Source organism: Dermacentor andersoni, chromosome 1 (genome assembly GCF_023375885.2).
Source record: "Dermacentor andersoni chromosome 1, qqDerAnde1_hic_scaffold, whole genome shotgun sequence".
Taxonomy (NCBI): domain Eukaryota; kingdom Metazoa; phylum Arthropoda; class Arachnida; order Ixodida; family Ixodidae; genus Dermacentor; species Dermacentor andersoni.
Window position 1 is genome coordinate 49,647,666 of NC_092814.1, and position 16,729 is coordinate 49,664,394.

Consider the following 16,729-nt stretch of genomic DNA (forward strand, 5'->3'; position numbering starts at 1 on the left):
TAGTAGAACCCTCTCTCTCTCGCCTCCCCCCCATCCCTGTGCCTTGTGCACGAGAGAAGACGGCATGTTTTTGGCCTGCTTTCCACCCTCGTGCACACGATATTGAGCTGCGATCGCTGGCTGACCCTCGCAAGTCAGTTGTCAGCCCGTGTCGACATGGCAAAAGTGTTTTATATGCCAGATTTTGAAAAAATTTCCGCTAATTTCGTCCGCTGTAGCCGATAGTCTGTTAAAGCACCATCCGTTAAAAGCAACCTTTGTTGCATTAATAAAATATAAGAACAAACTAAGTCTAAAATATGGTACGTTATATCCGAAAATCTGTTGTACACGGGTCTGTTGTAACGAGCGTACACTATGTTGGTCGTTTCTGTAAAGATTTAGTGGAGAAATAGCGCTCATCCTGTCTGCTTCCAGTCTTCGTCTGTGTCCCTTTGCGCTATAAACCAATGCGTATTGTAATGGTAACACGGGGCACATTCATCTGCTATTTGCAGTACAGATGCACTGATGGTGGCGTGGTGCCAGCCATACAGGCTAGTTTGCTTCCTCACTGTGTCTGATTCTACCTTATCCTCAACAAAAAGCACTCAACAAGCACTAGACACATGCAAAGTGCACCACGGTCTCGTGTAGCCAGGTGACGCAGGTTTTTAGGGTTAGCGTTACAATTACAGTATAACCCACTTATAACGATATTCAAGTGCCACGAAAATTCCATTGTTATAACCGGGTTGCGTGAAAAAAAAAAAAAAAAATCAAACTGGGGGTTAGCATAGCTGTTCCAAGAAATGTATAATGGCGGGGAGGCCAGTTTTCTTCCCCATGGCTTCTGAATGTGTTGACTCATTTAACTGTTGAATTCTGCTTCGTCTGCACTCTGATCTCACGTTGTTAACAAGCTGTGGCTGTCAGCGTTCAAGAATGGCGCTACTAGAACAACTGCAAAGAGGGGTCACGGGCGGCAAGTGACATACGAGCTCCGCCGAGGCATCATGTTGGTGGCCCCAAAAGGCGTCTTTTAAAAGATGCGGGAAGGTTGCCGTGGCAGCATCTCAGCTTGAGAAATCCAGAAGAAACGCTTGAGCGAGATCGCCACAAGCATCTCGCCACGTGTACTTCCCAGTGGCCTGCTTGCATGAGAAAACTGCATGTCCGTTAGCCTTGCTTGCTTTACATGAAGCTTGCTGACATCCTTCTCCAAGGCATCCAGGTGCTCCACATACTGAAGTGGAAGGTCCCTCGTAAAAACAAGCCCGTGAGGGACTGAATCATCTACAGGACGCCCTGCGGGGACAATGTTGAGGCAGCCTGCTCTACCGCGTCAGTGCTGCCGTCGTGGCCGCCACTGTCGCTACCCAATGCAAGCACGTTCGAAACTTTCGCCTCATCAGTTAGAAGCATTTTGTTTACAAATATATAGCAGTGCGCTTTCTTTTCACTGACAACTTCGTGCATTGCTGATGATCAGCGGGTGGATCAGCCATCTTCCGTTTCGGTGGCAAGTCAAATGAGGCTGAGAAACAATGTGGCCAAGAACGACTTCAACGCAACGAACAAAGACAAGCACGAGCGACTTAATCCGTTAGTAGAATTGCGCAGAATGAGGGCCATAGAATAAAGAACCAACTGTGAGTGCCAAGCGAGCGATCTCGGAGCAGCACCGGCAGTATTGTCAGCGCAGTTGGTGTGGTCCATTCGTGTTTCGGAGGGTTAAAATGCCACAGGAGAGATGCGTGCGAGGCATCTCTCATGGAGGGAAGCGCGGTGGAAGTTGGGGTGTTGGGCGATTGTGCAGGAAATCGCATTTCACTTTTTCTTTTTTCTTTTCAAGGAATTTGCATTCCGCTACCTGGCATGGGGACGTTGTAATAAGTGGGTTATTTCCCCATAGAAAACATACAAAAGTTGACGGTGCAACAGCTTTTCATTGTTAGAACCGATATATTGTTAAATCTGGTATCGTTATAACTGGGTTCAACTGTGGTGTGTCGAAGACCATCTCACAGCATGAGTTACTTGTGAAATTTGTGTGTAAAAAAAAGAAGAAAATAATAAATAAGTAAGTAAACTTCTGTGAATCCGACACGGCCTTGGGGTAACAAATTAGCAAGTTCCAACTTGCAATGATCTTGGGAAACTGTCCGAGGCATTCTGAGTTTTCAGAAAAGCTTCAGATATGCATATCTTATATTTCAAATGTTTGATATATTGAACCATTTTGAGATCATCTTAGAGTTCAATACTATATGCAGGACCTACTATAGTCGAATTTGACATTCATATGTTTAAAGTGTGCTAATTTTCTATGCAGGTGGCACAATGTACCCTCACATGGTTTGTGTGTCACTTAAACATCTTGCTGTTGCTGACAATGAAGGTATACACATCTATGACCTGAAGACTTCTGAGGTGTGTGAGCAATTTTTGCTTGTACCTTGTATATTGCATGCAACCACGTAAACTTGCACGAACTTGCTCACACTTTTTCTGTAGTAGTGACTTTATAAACATGCAGGCTGCATGGCCAGAGTATTCACACTACTACACATAACAGTAATAGTTGACCCAACCCACTTACCAACCTTGATAAAGGTGGAGGTTTGGCATTGTTAGCTTGACACTTTCATAGGTTTTACATATACAGTCAAACCCGTTTACCATATTTACTTACACAATGAATGCACTCGCATAATAAATGCACTTCCATCTTTGCTTTTCAGAATGGGAATTTCTTTTGCCCTCGTAATAATTGCGCCCCAGCTTTAATCCTGTGCATTCCCACAAACGAATGGCTGTGCTGGGATTTCCCGGTTCACTTGTTCCGGCTGAGATGGCTGAAATTTTGGATGCATGTAACTGAGAGCCAACTCTCGGTGGAAAAAATAATGTTTGCTTTCTGCCCTGGTGCCAGTGTGACAGCCAATCAAAATGCATGCACAGTTGCGTAGCTTGAAGCGAGGGAACCACGTGTTGTGCAGTCAACCCCCCCCCCCCCCCCTATTATTATTATTATTATTTTTCCCCCTATTTCGAAGGCAATTATTTCATGACGGCATTGTTTGTTTGTCACTTTTCTGCTTATCTTGTGACTAGCTATGGGCGATGGACCATAATTTCAGTTATATGGTTAGTTTTGAGTCAAAGAACCATAGAGTATGCAGTAGAGCATGGGAATTGTGCTGCCATAAGGCATTTCGGCGGTGATGAAGTCCACGTGCGCTACTGCCGGACTAGTGCACTGACAATGCCATTATTTCGAGTGGGTTTAATACGGTGCTGCTGCCCCTGGATGTGTCTGTGAACAAACTGTTCAAGGGGATGCGACACTTGTACAAAGACTGGATGGCCCAAAGCGGGCATGCCCTGACCCCAGCTGGCAAGGTTAAAAGGCTGTCCATTTAGCTGAAGTGTTACTGGATTTTGGATGCATGGCACTTGCTACCAGCTGATGTGATTGCAAAAAGCTTCAAAAGACTGGCATCACAAATGTGCTGGATGGCAGCAAGGACAAGCTGTTGTGGGACCATGATGAAAAAGTGGCCAGTGACTTGGGCAATAGGTCTGGTAACTCCGATGTGGAGTAAAGTGCAATAAAAAAAAGCTGCCATTGTTTCCAAATAATGGACATACCGTATAGTGTGAGGGCGGTCCCCGTGTAAAAGCCGCACCCCCAACTTGGCAGCTCAAAATTTGGGTAGAAAATTTCCAGTGGAGAAGCAACCGTATTTGGTGCCCCTATGCCATGTGTGCGCATTGGTGCATTTTCCCACACTGTGTATTTCCGCATGCCACTGCTAGAGGACGGGAGCTGTCTAGAAGTTGCTTACACAGGACCAGTAGTGGCTTACACGGGACCAAACCAAATGGTTCAGTTCCGTGTAAAGGCCACACTTCGTCAAAATTGGGGGAAAAAAGTGCGGTCCTTATACAAGTCTATACGGTATACATTTGCAGTAGACTCCCTTTAAGACGAACTCAAAGGGACCATGAAAATTTGTTCGTCTTATCAGAAGAACAATTGGCAACATGATCAGGTGCATCCAAATATCTTACTTCAAAACAGTAAATGAAGTACAGTGAAACCTCGTTAAACCGTATTTGACCGAAGCTCAGAAAAAGTACATACTAAACAGTAGTACTGCTTTACCGAAATAGCATGAGATCGCCCACTTACCTGTCAAAAACGGAACTCGGAGAGAGTGCGATGAAAGTGAAAAAAAACATGCAGTATTTATTTACTTCGTGCGACAAATGTGTTATTTTCGTTTGATGCCGCGGTGACCTAGCAGCGACGACAGCGGCCTCAAACCTGCTGAAGCTGGGAGCCAGCTTTTCAGCCAGCGCCCTCTTCTCGGCAAACAGTCGCATGGCAGATTCCTCATTGGCGTTGCATAATCTCCGTGCACAGGCGCGGTAGCGTTGCAGAAGTCGCTGGGCACCTTTTCATTGCGGCGTGCTGTTCTCGTAGCGACGATAGCATTCATGAGGCAAACGTAATGCGCAGCTTCTGCCACTGTCGGGCCTGAATCGTCCGTGTTGTCGCTTTCCATGTCGTCCTTATCACTGTCGCTAGGCAACACTTCGGCAATAACAGAGGCAATGATGGCGAAAAGTCTGACCTCGTAGCCGAGATCTCTTCGCGGTCGCAGCAGCGCTGCTGAGCAACTTCTTTGCATTTCAAGTGCCACACACCGTAGTCAACAGTAGACCCACGTCGCGTGCCAGCGCCAACTTTTCGCGTCACGTTCGATAGCACGAACAATGTTTAAATTTTCTTCTATGCTAAGCACCCGGCGTCTTTTTTATCCGAGTTTCGGCATGATGCGAGCTCCCGCTTGCATGACACCACAAAGCTTTCTGTCATGGCGCCGAAATGATGTTGATGTGGCTTCACGCGCAAACGCAGAGGGCGCTTGGAGGCCAATGTGCTGATCTCTGAGGCTTATTGTTCTGCCAGGCCGCCCGATGGAGACTATGCACTGCCGTGTTTGCGCGACGAAAAGTGGAAACACTACGTGTTAACCGATACGTACGCAATAAGCTGGTACTGTTTATGTGGATACAAAACACATTATGTTCAATGTCTGTTTAAGCGGGTACAGTTTAACAAGGTTTTACTGTACACTTAAAACGGGAGGAAAATGACAAAAAAGCATTTATTTAGCTGAACTTAAAAGAAAACTGTTTTCAATGGTACTCTTACTTGGTTTCATCCAGACCGTGATGGATGTTTGGCGCTTCTGTGCAAATCAGCGAGCAGTCACAAACGATTTCATCTCACCTAATGACCTTAAGAATCCTTCTGTGCCTTCGTGCTGCTGGAAAAAGTTCACTAGGGAGTTCAAGTAGGCGTCTGCTGTCTCACAGGTCATCGGTGCAGGCTCTGGGCTAGCGAAAGTACGAAGCAGCGCTCCGAGCGGGTGGCAAAGCATTGCAACCTAGAGGAAAGTGTAGGTGACGTTGAGTGAAGTGGGGAAGGAGAAACGAAGTGAAGCGTCGCGGAGGAGGGAGGTAGGCAGAGGCGCGCTGGGTTGACCTACTCTGGCAGTTGCTACAGGTTTCGTTTGTGGTACGGGTGTACTGGGTTCATCTCGTGATAACATCGTCCTCGCGTGCCGTACATTGTTTGTGCAAGGGAAAGCGTGTGACAGTGAACCTACAATGGCGGCTCAACCTTTCATGTGCAGAGGAGGAAAGGCAGGAGGGGGACGCATGCTGCCTTCTGTTCCGTGCATGGCACTGGGGAGAGAAGGGAGGAGGGTGTTGTACTTCGGCAGTGTGAGGTTGCACGGGCTTTATCTTGAACGCGGTCTGCTTTGGGGGCACAGTCTAGGTGGGCCGATCGCTCATAGCTTTGCATGCACTGTGTTCTCGCCTAAGTTTGCGTTGAAGTGATAGACAGTGCGAAGGTCACTTTGCTCGCTGCTGCTGCCGCGATTCCTCACGCAAGTGTTTTGGCAGCGAGCGTCTGCACTCGTCGAGTGTGATGTGGTCATGTTTGCCTGTGCATGCTGACACCATCCTTGTTAATTTAGCTAGTAAGCGAATGTTTACAAGGAGGCATTCTACTCCGGCAACTGCCGTGTATGGCACGGCCGTGTGAGCCCTGTCTTGAATACAGTATGCGATGCAGACAGTCTAGGCGCATCGAGTGCTGATAGCTTCGTATGCGCTACAGCAACCATACGTTTGCACATCACCCGCATTCATGAAGTGAAACGTCACTGTCTCTTTTTGTTTCCGCCCCTTGTTTTTGCCTCTGCTCAGGGTTGATGTAAGCCGCAGTCCTCTAGTAGGGTGCATCGATGCGCATGCTCTTGGGCGCAGAACATAGAGGCACCCAATAGCCTCCAGGATCGGTACCGGTGGCGGTCACTCTGAATGTTCGTCTTAATCGAAGAGCACGTCTGAGGCGATTCATCTTAAAGGGACACTAAAGGTTACCTGAAAGTCAAGTTAAAGTGATAAAACAATGCTCTAGAACGTCTAAGGCGTCAATATTATCGCGAACAGAGCTTTAGTAACTGAGAAATGGAGGTAAATGCATGACACGATTTGAGACCCCCCAGCGACATTCCGGTACTAGCCCGATGACAAAAGCACTCCTCATCACAATTTATGTCACTAGTACTCGACTACTGGTATTAAAAAGATCATTTCATTAGATTATAAGACGGAAGAAAATGCTATTTGCCTACTTCTATTCAATCCTAAGAAAAAATAACATTTTTACGTTACCCTTGAGCGGTACGGGTGATCGAAAGGTTTCATTTTCGCTCGACTCTGCGCGTTCGACTTTGCGCCGCGCGTGCTTTGGAGTTTCAGTCGTTATTTTATCACGTCGTGCTGCGGTGGTCCTGCTGGTTCACGAAACTTGCATTTGGAACAAGCAGCGAGAATGCCACGTCCATGTGATGTCGTGGGATGCGCGAACGGTCCGCGGAACTTGGCCAAGGGCAGTTGCAGCGGCGAATCCAACGTTACTTATCACTGTGTGCTGTTACGACTTTGCACCGATGCCACCACTATTTCGACTTTGAGGTGGTCCCGTAGCGCTCGTCACCCGTTTCGTGACAGAGCGTTGGTAGCGAAGACTCCGAGTCAGGCGTCGGTGAGAATAACAAAAGGGACTTTATACACTATATACAGGTCATTATACAGGACATGAAGGGATCGGCACTGGGGCCGAGAGCTCACAGCAAACGCGACTGTTCCCGCACGGCGACGTCCGGCGAAAACGCGTGACACATCTCACTCCAGTCGAGAGCGGCACTGGCTCCCGGTGGGTCGGCGGATCCGGTTTTCCAGGTGGCGCGTCGCGGCTTATAAGCCCCGAGAAACCATTGTCACTCAAACGGCCCAATACAAAGCCAGCACTCGACGGTCGTCCGAGAGGTCCAACCAGCGACCGCGCTGGCCACCCAGTTCAAAGTTCGCGCGCGCGGTGACCTCCAGGAAAAGGAGGTGCGGCGCCGGGCTGTCTGGCACTTGGTGGCACGTTTGGACATGTTGCTCGCCGATACTTCTCCGCAGGACACCACTGCCTGACGGCTCAGCATCTTGACTTGTCAAGGGAGAATTAGGGCGCTATGCCTTTCGGCGCAGCCCCGGGTTTGTCCAAAGGGCGCTCGCAGGATAAATTCTGCATCTTGTAGATTCGGAATCCGGGCTGGTGGTAATGGCACAACAGTGCCAACGAGTGAACCTCTCCGTTCGAAATGGTTAAGTGCCGTACCTCTGCCACAGCGCGCTGGCAAAGAGCCGAAAAATCGCATAGTGTGCTCGCTGCACTTTCGTCCAGAGGATTACGAGTTCAACGCCGACTTACTGAAGTCGCGTGGAGTGCCTTTCAAAGCAGGCTGCCGGCGTAGTAGTACGCAACGACGCCGGCAGCGCGAGCCCTCAGCAGCAGGTCACGTTCATCAGTGCTTAAATCGCCGAATTCAAGCCCAGCATCGCGAGCCAATGTGTCGTTGTCAGGGTCGTCCATTGCAACGAGCGTCGAAGTTGGCGTCATAAAATAAAGAACAAGCTTATCGTTGCGCGCTTTCCCTTCCGCTAACCACCATAGTTCCGCTTTCGCGCTGCTGCCGGCTCTGTCTTGGCTCTGTTTCTGGCCGCGTGTTTGCGTTTTGCGCAGAAAAGCCGTAGCGCCGTCTGCGGGAGCCGTTTTACTCACCGACGGCACAACGTCACCATGAGACCATGACGTCAATACTCCTCGATCGGAGGGCGGGTGATTTGAACTGCGCTAGAGCTACGCGGACGCTTCAGAACGCATTTTCTCTTAAAATAAGGCTCTTCTTCGCACGAAACAAGCGTTTCGAGGTTTGTGGGATGGTATTTCAACAGTCCACGTTGACTTAATATTAACCTTTAGTGTCCCTTTAAGCAGATTTTTTTTCATCGAGTCTGTGGGAAACCAAACAAATGTTCCTATGTTGTTCGTTATATGCGAGAATTCAGCTTAACCGAGTTCGTCTTAATGAGAGTTCACTGTACTACAAAGCCAAGTTATCAGATGCATTTTTTAGTCATTATCGTCTTACTTTCCAATTTTCACACTTTCGAAAAGTTTTGAAAAACTTTACCCAGCATATTAAACACACACCCCAACTTTGCTTCGGTATTCTGGGAAAAAAAAAAAGTGTTTTCATTATGCAAGTAAATATGGTATATTGAATTTGCAACCATGCACCCACAAGATTGACATAGTGTGTAATTTGATGTGTAGTAAATGTTTTATTAATCTGGCTCTATATAATTTAATTTGTAGTAACGGTTCTATTAAATTTGACTGCTAGCAACGCATGTTGACTAACTTATTGTAATGAAGAAAGGAAGATAATGACATCCCGATCATCATCAAGAGCAGAGGGCACGAGATCGCGCTCGAACACCACCATCTTGTTCTCCCGACCTACTGTTCCGAGCTACCGCCTGTTCGTTGGACTCGTCCAATAAACCTCCTTACATTTGGTGGATCGTGCTGGGTACGCACATCGCCGGCACCCTGGAACTCCGATCCCGTACATTGCACTCGACCATGCAAGCTGACGCTGCCCAACCGCCGCCATCTCTCCTGGCCACCGTTTGCCCCGGCCCGGTTCGCCAGCGAGACCCCCCGGTATTTTCGGGTACGGAAGACCAGGACGTCGAGGACTAGCTGTCGGCCTACGAAAGAGTTAGTGGACCCAACAAGTGGGATGACGCTGCTAAGCTGAGTACCGCGAACTTTTACCTGGCTGGCGTGGCGAAGCTGTGGTATACGAACCACGAATCGGAATTTGAGAACTGGTCCGCTTTTAAGGAGGCAATATCTGCCGTTTTCGGTCGCCCTGCTGTGCGGAAGTTACGCGCCGAGCAACGGCTGCTGCGCACGCGGGCACAGGAACCAAACGAAACTTTTACTGCCTATATTGAGGACATAATCGATCTCTGCAGGCGCGCTGATGCTTCAATGAGCGAAAGTGCCAAAATACAGCATATTATGAAGGGTGTTGACGACGATGTCTTTTAAATGCTTCTTGCGAAGTCTCCTGGCACAGTGTCTGAAGTGGTAACTCTGTGCCACAGCTATGACGAATTGAGAAGGCAGCGGGCTCTCGCTCGACGTTCATGTCACACGTACAGTCAACCACTCGCTGCAGCAGTCATACCTTCTCGCACAAATGAAAGAATTTGTGCGTGAGGAGGTGGCCTGCCAGTTGTCGCTCCTGCCATTTGCTCAGCGTCAGGAGCTCCCACAGCAGCAGCAACTGCAGCGACCAATCCCGTTGGCTCCCGTGCTTTGACACGTCATCCAAGAACAGATTTCCGAGGCCATGCCGGTGCCCATTCAGCAGCAACCTGTCGCTGCGCCTCTTAGTTACGCTGAGGTAGTAAAGCAGCAGCAGCTTCAACAGCCCTCACCGTCCCATGGTGTGTTGTATGCTGCAGCCCCGATTCAGCTGTCCGTGACATGGGCTGCTCCCATCACTGCAAATCCCTGGCGAACGCGCGACAACCGGCCGATCTGTTTTGCATGCGGTGGCCCTGGTCATATAGCCCGATTCTGCCGCCGTCGCGCGCCAGGATACTCAGACACCCGTTCGCAGAACTGCATGGATCGTCCCCTCTCTCGTTATGAAAGTCCAGGTCCCCAAACAAGCACGTCTTCACGTGACTATCCGCAACCCACGTCTCGTCGCTCACCTTCACCCTGTCGCCGATCCTTGTCGCCCATGCGTCGACCAGCCCCTGAAAATGAGGGAAACTAGCCCCCGCAGTTCGTGAGGCAAGAACTGCGCTGTCGAAATGCTGAAGTCCTCGAACTTTGCTGTCGAATATTGTCGTAGATTTTGTAGAAGGCACCCGTGCATATGCTCTTGTCGATACCGGTGCTGCCGTTCCTGTTATGGACACCACACTTTGCCGCAAGCTTCGGAAGGTAACCACACTTCTTGAGATGATGCCCTTACGTACAGCAAATGGAGACCCTGTTCGGCCTATAGCTGCCTGCACTGCTCGACTTATTATCACTGAAGAGCACTACATTGTTGAGTTTATCGTCCTTTCATCCTGCTCGCACGACATCATACTTGGCTGGGACTTTCTATCGTATAATCACGCCGTTATTGATTGTGCCAGATCTGAACTTGAGCTCTTCCCATTGTGTGACCAGTCCTACAACCCTGCTCATCAAGCCGCACACGAACTAGTCGTAACAGACGACACAAATTCCACCGACAGCAGCTGTTTGTGTTCTGCAATAGCATATGTGATGAAGCTGCATTCTTTGAACCATCGCGCCTCCTTCTAAGTCGGAAGCCACTTCTTCTGCCTTATTCGACCCTCTCTATTTCGAATGGAACAAGCGCTCTCTACCTCACCAATCCTCTTCCGTATCCCATCAAACTGCTTAAAGGTGAGTCCTTTGGATGCGTGCAACCCATTGATATCGGCCAAATTTTTTCTGTGCAGCAAGATTCAGCTCGACGCGACCTCGACGTCGTCAGTGCTCTTAATCCTTCTGATGTACCAGCTGCCGTCCTATTCGATTCGTTGATCGCAGACGGACTGTCACCATTTGAACGCTCTGCTCTTCTCCAGCTGCTCTACCAGTTCCGCGACTCTTTCGATGCTGCCCAACGTTCCCTTGGCCAAACTTCTACCATTGTTCACTACATCGACACCGGCTCCAACTCGCCAGTGCGACAACGCCCTTACCGTGTCTCCACCGCCGAGTGTCAAGTTATTACCGACCAGGTTGACGATATGCTTAAACGCGACATTATTCGCCCTTCACAAAGTCCGTGGGCATCACCTGTGGTTCTTGTTATAAAAAAGGATGGATCAATTCGCTTTTGCGTGGATTACCGGCGCCTAAACAAGGTCACTCGAAAAGACGTGTACTTGTTACCCAGAATTGACGATGCCCTTGATTGCCCACAAGGTGCCAAGTTTTTTTCATCGTTAGATTTGCGTTCCGGGTATTAGCAGGTGCCTTTAGCAGAGGCCGACCGTTCAAAGACAGCCTTCGTCACGCCTGACGGTCTATATGAATTCAATGTCGTGCCCTTCGGCCTCTGCAATGCTCCTGCCACCTTCGAGCGCATGATGGACTCGGTTCTGTGGGGTTTGAAGTGGCACATGTGCCTCTGCTACCTCAACGACATTGTTGTCTTTGCGCCAGATTTCGCAACCCATCTGGAATGCCTCAACCATGTCCTGACGTGTCTGAAGACCGCTCAGCTGCAACTAAATCACAAGAAGTGCCGCTTTGCTGCGCGGAAACTTACAATTCTTGGTCACATCGTATCAAAGGACGGTGTGCTTCCGGACCCGGCTAAACTACGTGCCGTGACCGACTTCCCCAAACCGACGAATCTAAAGCAGTTACGAAGCCTCATAGGGTTATGCTCCTACTTTCGTTGGTTTGTGCGCAACTTCGCCTCTATAATTGCGCCTTTGACCCAACTTTTAAGCAGCACCTCCAATCTGTCGTCATGGTCTTCTGAGTGTGACCAAGCCTTCTCCACCCTTCGCCGTCTCCTGACGTCACCACCTATACTGCGCCACTACGATCCTACGGCACGCAACTGAGATGCACACAGACGCCAGTGGTGTCAGCCTCGGTGCTGTTCTCGCACAACGAAAGCCTGGGTTCGCAGAGTATGTCGTCGCATATGCCAGCAGAACGCTCACCAAGGCTGAGTCAAACTATAGCATCACCGAGAAAGAATGCTTCGCAATAGTCTGAGCGCTTGCCAAGTTCCGCCCTTACTTATATGGCCGCACGTTTGATGTAGTTACGGACCATCATGCATTATGTTGGTTGTCTTCGTTGAAGGATCCATCAGGTCGCTTTGCCCGCTGGGCTCTTCGACTTCAAGAGTTTGACATCCGCATTATATATCGTTCCGGACGCAAGCATGCCGATGCTGATGCACTGTCGCGGTCACCACTATCCACCGAAACTGCGTCCATATCCACTATAGACCACCCATTGTCAGCTCTTGACGTCGCCATCGTCTCCTCTGCACAGCGCCACGAACCCTGGATCGCTTCGCTTCTTGACGTTTTATCCGAGGCACCCACCCTTTCAACCACTCGAACACTGCGACGCCAAGCTTCGCACTTCAGCATCCGTGATGGCCTCTTGTACCGGCGCAACTACTCGCCAGATGGTAGGAAGTGGCTCCTAGTTATCCCTCGAACGCTGCACTCTACAATCTGTGCGTCCTTTCACTCCGACCCGTTGTGTGCTCACGGCGGTGTCTTCTAGACCTATGAACGCTTACGCAAAAGGTACTACTGGCGCGGAATGCTTCAATTTGTTTGCAAGTTCATTCGCGGCTGCCACGAGTGTCAGCGACGGAAAAAACCACAGCATCCTGCCGCAGGTTCATTACAGCCCCTTCCATGCCCAGACCGCCCATTCGACCACGTTGGAATTGACCTTTATTGACCTTTACCTTTGACCGCGGCGGGAAACCGATGGGCTATCATTGCTGTCGACCACCTTACACGATACGCTGAAACCGCTGCTCTCCCCACGACGACAGCACAGGACGTCGCCTCTTTCATCCTCAAGCATTTTGTGCTTCGACATGGTCCTCCTCGTGAACTCCTCAGTGCCCGTGGCCGCGTATTTCTCTCTGATGTAATCCAAGCACTTCTCCACCAGTGCAACATTGTACATCGGACGTGTACTGCCTACCACCCTCAGACGAACGGTCTCACTGAATGGTTTAATCGGACACTGGGCCACATGCTTGCAACACATGTTGCATCTGATCAGTCAAACTGGGACCTGGTTCTTCCATTTGCGACATATGCGTACAACACCGCTACGCAAGTCACAACAGGGTATTCCCACTTCTTCCTTCTGTACGGTCGCCAGCCGACGCACACTATCGACACGTTGCTGCCATATGCACCAGATGCCTCAGAGTGCACGCCCGTGTTGGAAGCCGCCCGTTACGCTGAAGATTGGCGACAACTAGCCAAGCGCTTTACTACAGCCGACCAACAACGCCAGAAAAATGCCTGCGATGATGACCACTCTCCTGCCGCAACATTCGCTCCTGGAGCACTTGTGTGTGGCTGCTTGTACCACCCTGCACCCCTGGCTTGTCGTCCAAACTACTCCCAAATTATCATGGTCCCTACCGCGTCGTCGAGCGTACTTTGCCCGTAAACTACGTCATTGAACCTCTTAACGCTGCACGGTGACCGTCGTCGTCGTGGACGTGATGTTCACGTAGACCGCCTCAAGCCATACTTCGACCCTCTTGTCCCCACCTGTTAGATCGCTAGGATGGCTCCACCTTTCTCGACGGGGGCAATTGTAATGAAGAAAGGAAAATAATGACATCCCGATCATCATCAAGAGCGGAGGGCACGAGATCGGCGCTTGAACACCACCATCTTGTTCTCCCGACCTACTGTTCCGAGCTACTGCCTGTTTGTTGGACTCGTCCAATAAACCTCCTTACATTATTTTTAAGTATTGTTTTTGAATGCTTTGCCAGTAGAGATACTAATTGGCAGTTTTTGACATTCCAGGCATAATGAAATTGCATGTTAACTGACCAGTGCTCATTACTGGTCAATAGATACACGTACTGCCCTCCTTCGCCTTTTCAAGGTGCTATTGGCATGGCATGTTGTCTGGAGTCATTTTGTTCTTTGCAGAATTTGACTTATGTGGATATAATTTTGTTCAATGTAACTGTACATTTTGCTATGTACTCTTGCTGCAGGATCACAGTATATTCAGAAATTGTTCTGTACAGTCGATTTGAGTTAATTCGCTTCAGATTAATTAGATGTTTTTGGTGAATTTAATCCCGTCCAAAGGGCCCAGTGACCGCCCATGCATTTCTGTGAGCGCAAACTTACGTTATTTTGATCTTTATATTGGCCTTCACCAGAAAATGGGACTTGGCAAATCAGCACGCAAACGCTTGACTTCTGTGGTGATCCCAGTAGCCACCCTTTAGTGGCAGCGTCTCTCTCAGCAGAGCTTAGGGAACAGTGACTGTATTGAACAGATGTCATCCCCCGTCGAAAACTACTATTTTTGGCCTGCCCTAGGAAGATTTGCAAGCAAGAACCGCAGCTAACAATGTCTAATTACGGTATTTACATGACCTTAGTGCACGGCTTTTTTTTTTTTTTTCTTCTTTTTCTTCTTCAAGAAAATGGGTTGGAAATTGCCTGTGCAGTGCAATCGGACACGAAACCAATACCGCTATCGCGGGGGTTCACATGCTTTACCGTATAACATAGATCTATTACAGCGACCCTAACTTTAAAAAAAAAAATTAAAAAATGCGACGAAGCTGACTTCAGAAAACCGGCCGCTCGGTTGCTTAGTTGCACGAGGTCATGGGATCAAATCCCAGTCTCATTTCGATGATGGCGATAACGAAATGCAAGGACGCCCATGTACTGTGCATTGGGTGCAAGAACCCCAGGTGGTCATAACTAATCCGGAGTCCACTATGGCATGCCTCATTATGGCATACCTCATAATCATAAACTATGGCATACCTCATAGTCAGATGGTGGTTTTGGCATGTAAAACCCAAGAAGTTAATTTGATTTCTGAAACCGGCAGCCCCATTGGGCAACACACATTAGACCCTTGCCTATTTTTCTTGCTAAAAGAACCAGGTGTGCGTTAAATTTCTATTTTGTTCAGGAGCTTCAATGTCATTTCTACGTTAGTTTGCTACTTTGGGCACATAGAAAGGGGGTATGCATTTGATTCAGGGGCATGTTAGAATCTGGCAAACTGCCAAATTAATCGGCAGTGGGTTCTGGCAGTTTTTCTGCATATTGTTTAATTTGACCCTTCTGATAATTAAATGAATTTCATTGATCCCGTCAAAGTTCAATAATCGGAAGTTGGCTGTATAAGAAAGAATTCTATTTAACTGTGTTTTATATAATTGTATTTCACTTTAGCATGCTATCATATCACACAGACTTACAGGGGGAGGACGGAAGATGAGCACTTCCTTCAAAGAGAGAGAGAGAGAGAGGAAAAGAAAGATAACTGTAAACAGGCATACATGTTATATATATACAGAAGACGATGCTCAAAGCAAGGATGCCAGATGCAAGCTGGACACATTCACCCTTGCTTTGAACCTTGTCTTCTTGTATATAGTACATGTGTGCATCTTTCTAATTAATCATTTGATGACGTTAGCCCTCATCTTGTGTCCTTACTGTACAACAAAAGCAACAAATGCTTTTGTTGCTTTTGTTACAGTATTATTAACATGCACATATAGCCTTGTACTGGAGCATGAATGACCTGCCCTGCCTGTTTAACATGCAGTACATAAGTGTGCTCCAACATAATGAATGTTGAGGACGAAGAGCAATTTGCTCATCGCAACATACTTGGTGTTAAGTGCGTACATTTACGAAGTCATGCCTGCACCCTTTCCATGCCAGCATGTCACAATGTGACCTGCTGAGATCTATCATGTGGAGTCAGTGCTCGTTGCAATGGACCATGATAATCCAGTTAAAAGGTTCGTTATATCTGAAGTCTGTACTATCCGAATCAAAGGTTGCAGTATGTTGTGAAATGGTGAAACTTTGCATGTACCACTTTCTAAACTGTCTAAATGCAAAAATGATGAAAACATTGAAATTAAAGTAACAAAACTATAGTTAAATGAGTTTATGCTGTAATCGGCATAAATCACACCGCATGATGTCTTCCTGTGCATCGTTTTCTCTATGCTGGTTGCTGACAAATGCCAGTTTCCCTATTGCCTATAGCATATATACACCAACACAACATCAAGACTAATGGCTGGCACAACCGTGGGGAGCTGGCCGGCCAGCTCTGCTGTGCCAGTCACCAGACCCGAACGCATTGCCACCGCCTATGACAAGTACATTGGCTACAGTTTGTGCTTCACACAAAACAGTGGCTGTCAGTATAAGCTGATGTCTTAAATTTATCTTCTACAACAAGTGATGTCCACTGTCCAATCTGTAGCATAAACGAGAGTCGCAGTACAAGGCAAGTTAAACTCTGAGCCTGCGTCTGGCCGCCGCCGCACTGCATGCAAAACGGCTTGACCACATCATATGCCTTGCAGTCTGCACGCCGCGAATAGCAGCATATCTTCTTTTTTCTGTGTGAATTGATTTGATGAGAAATAAAGCATTCTCAAAATGGTGCATTTTGTGATTGTCGGTGGTTGTACTTAAA

General features: G+C 48.3%; 1 protein-coding gene across 1 annotated transcript in view; it reads left to right on the forward strand.

Annotated features, from left to right (window-relative positions):
• LOC126545537 (U3 small nucleolar RNA-associated protein 4 homolog) overlaps positions 1-16,729 on the forward strand; it is a 77,901-nt gene that overhangs the window by 47,850 nt on the left and 13,322 nt on the right. The window contains exon 13 of the mRNA XM_050193451.3: positions 2,315-2,412. Within this exon, the coding sequence (XP_050049408.2) occupies positions 2,315-2,412 (98 nt within the window). The remainder of the gene's footprint in view (positions 1-2,314; positions 2,413-16,729) is intronic.